Source organism: Octodon degus, unplaced genomic scaffold (assembly GCF_000260255.1).
Source record: "Octodon degus isolate 3935 unplaced genomic scaffold, OctDeg1.0 scaffold00129, whole genome shotgun sequence".
NCBI classification, from domain to species: domain Eukaryota; kingdom Metazoa; phylum Chordata; class Mammalia; order Rodentia; family Octodontidae; genus Octodon; species Octodon degus.
Window position 1 is genome coordinate 621181 of NW_004524705.1, and position 1808 is coordinate 622988.

Consider the following 1808-nt stretch of genomic DNA (forward strand, 5'->3'; position numbering starts at 1 on the left):
AGGACAGGAGAGGACAGGAGAGGACAGGAGAGGACAGAAGAGTAGAGGACAGGAGAGGAGAGGACAGAAGAGGAGAGGACAGGAGAGGACAGGGAGCCCAGAAGTCCTCTGACCCACACATAAGGCCCAACCTTCCATCCATTTCCAGCCTGCGCTGACGTCTCTTCTAAAGAGCCCCCAGAGGCTGCAGTCTCCTTCAGACCTGGGCCATCGGGGTCCCCTGGTGTCACTGGCACGCTGGGCAGACAGTGCAGCTGGAGGACAACGAGACTGTGTCCCTGGGTGCAGCTGTTGTGTGCTCGCGTTCTCATGGGAAGGCTGAGCCATGGGCCTGGGCACCTGGGGCGGTTCTGCGCCCTGAGGAAAGCAGGGTGGGGGTGGGACAGAGGAGGCCAGAGCCAAGGCTGACCCGACCTTCCTGCTGGCAGGCACAGACAGCAGCGCCCGCTCCCGAGAGCTATTTGGCATGGGCTGTGCGACTGAATCTGCCTGCAACTTGGATATGACTGTGATGGGTGCTGTCAAGATCCGTACGAAGTGCAAGGCTACCAGCAGCGGGAGCCCGGCCCTGACACCCATCACCTCAGCCATGCTGGCTAGTCTCTTCCTGCTAAAAGTCTTGCTTTGATGGTCCGGGCACAGGAAAGCCACACATCTACAAACCTGAACGTGTCGGAGCCCTTGGATAGTTCCCTTCCCCTCAGCATTTACCTAAAATGCCAGGATTAAAAAATAGGCATTTCCATACACATGGGTGTAATTTCCCATCTGTGGCTAATTTAGAAAGTCCCCTCTTCCTAGTGCTCGCTCGTCAGCCCTAGGTGCACATGGCCGAGGAGGCTGGCAAAGGTATCTCTGGATCCCACCCTTGTCACAGCCCGCGTCCTCAGCCACCCCTTGGCCCCCATGGTCAAGGGGATGATTCTGAATGAACAATTCACAGCTCCGAAGGGTCCTTTTCCTCAGTTTATAAAGGCTCAGGTACAGCTAAGCACCTCCCTCTCGGCCACCTCAGAACGCGCGCGTAGATTTGTGCCATGTACCGTGGATTCCTGTGCTTCCAAGAACGAATGGCCAGTAGGATTCAAGAAGAAGGCCCTTGAGGTAGTTCTGAGCCCCAAGATGCAAGTAAAGGGACCCCCGAGAACCACTGTGTGCACACACGTGGCTCTGGCTGTGTTTCCCGCCCTCCCCATGATGCCTGGAAAGAGGCTGAGGGTGGTGCAGGAGAGAAAGAGCCTTGGAGAATCTCTTGATTTTCCAAATTCAGTTTATCTCCTAAAGGTTACAGCATATCTCTTAAAACTGTATAGAAGAAAAGACTGTCCTTGTCATTATTTCTATAACTCGAAGGTTGGTAAAGCCAGGGCTGTTTCTGGCCCCAGGCCAGGCCTCCACGCGGTCCATTCCAGGTTCTCTTTTCTGCCCGGGCAGAACGTGCTCCCGGGGTGAATCTGGGGCCATTTCACTACACGTGTGTCCTGCTCCTGCTGACTGTGTGGGTGCCCTCTGCCCCAGAGAGGGGCTCAGGCTCATCCTGAGAAAGTGAGGCCTTGAAGCTGCCTCCGAGCTGTGAGGGTGGCTGAGTGATATGGGGATGCTTCAGTTGCAAAGAACTTCTTACAGTCAAGCCATAGCCAAGAACAGCGCGTGTTCGATGAGGGGTGCATTTTGAGGCGAGTCAAAAGCAAGTTTTCTTTTACTGTAATGAATTCTAAAAGGAATTTTACACTCACTGCATATTGTGACCTCAACTCCCCTATCCCAGCTAAAGCCCAGCGCTTCTGTGCTAACCCGCTGACACAGGC

General features: G+C 54.8%; 1 protein-coding gene across 1 annotated transcript in view; it reads left to right on the plus strand.

Moving 5' to 3' along the window:
• The window catches only part of LOC101574973 (protein RoBo-1-like), a 5354-nt gene extending 4180 nt beyond the window's left edge, over positions 1-1174 (plus strand). The window contains exon 5 of the mRNA XM_023700993.1: positions 429-1174. Within this exon, the coding sequence (XP_023556761.1) occupies positions 429-628 (200 nt within the window). The 3' untranslated portion in view covers positions 629-1174. The remainder of the gene's footprint in view (positions 1-428) is intronic.
• The last annotated feature ends 634 nt before the right edge of the window (positions 1175-1808 follow it).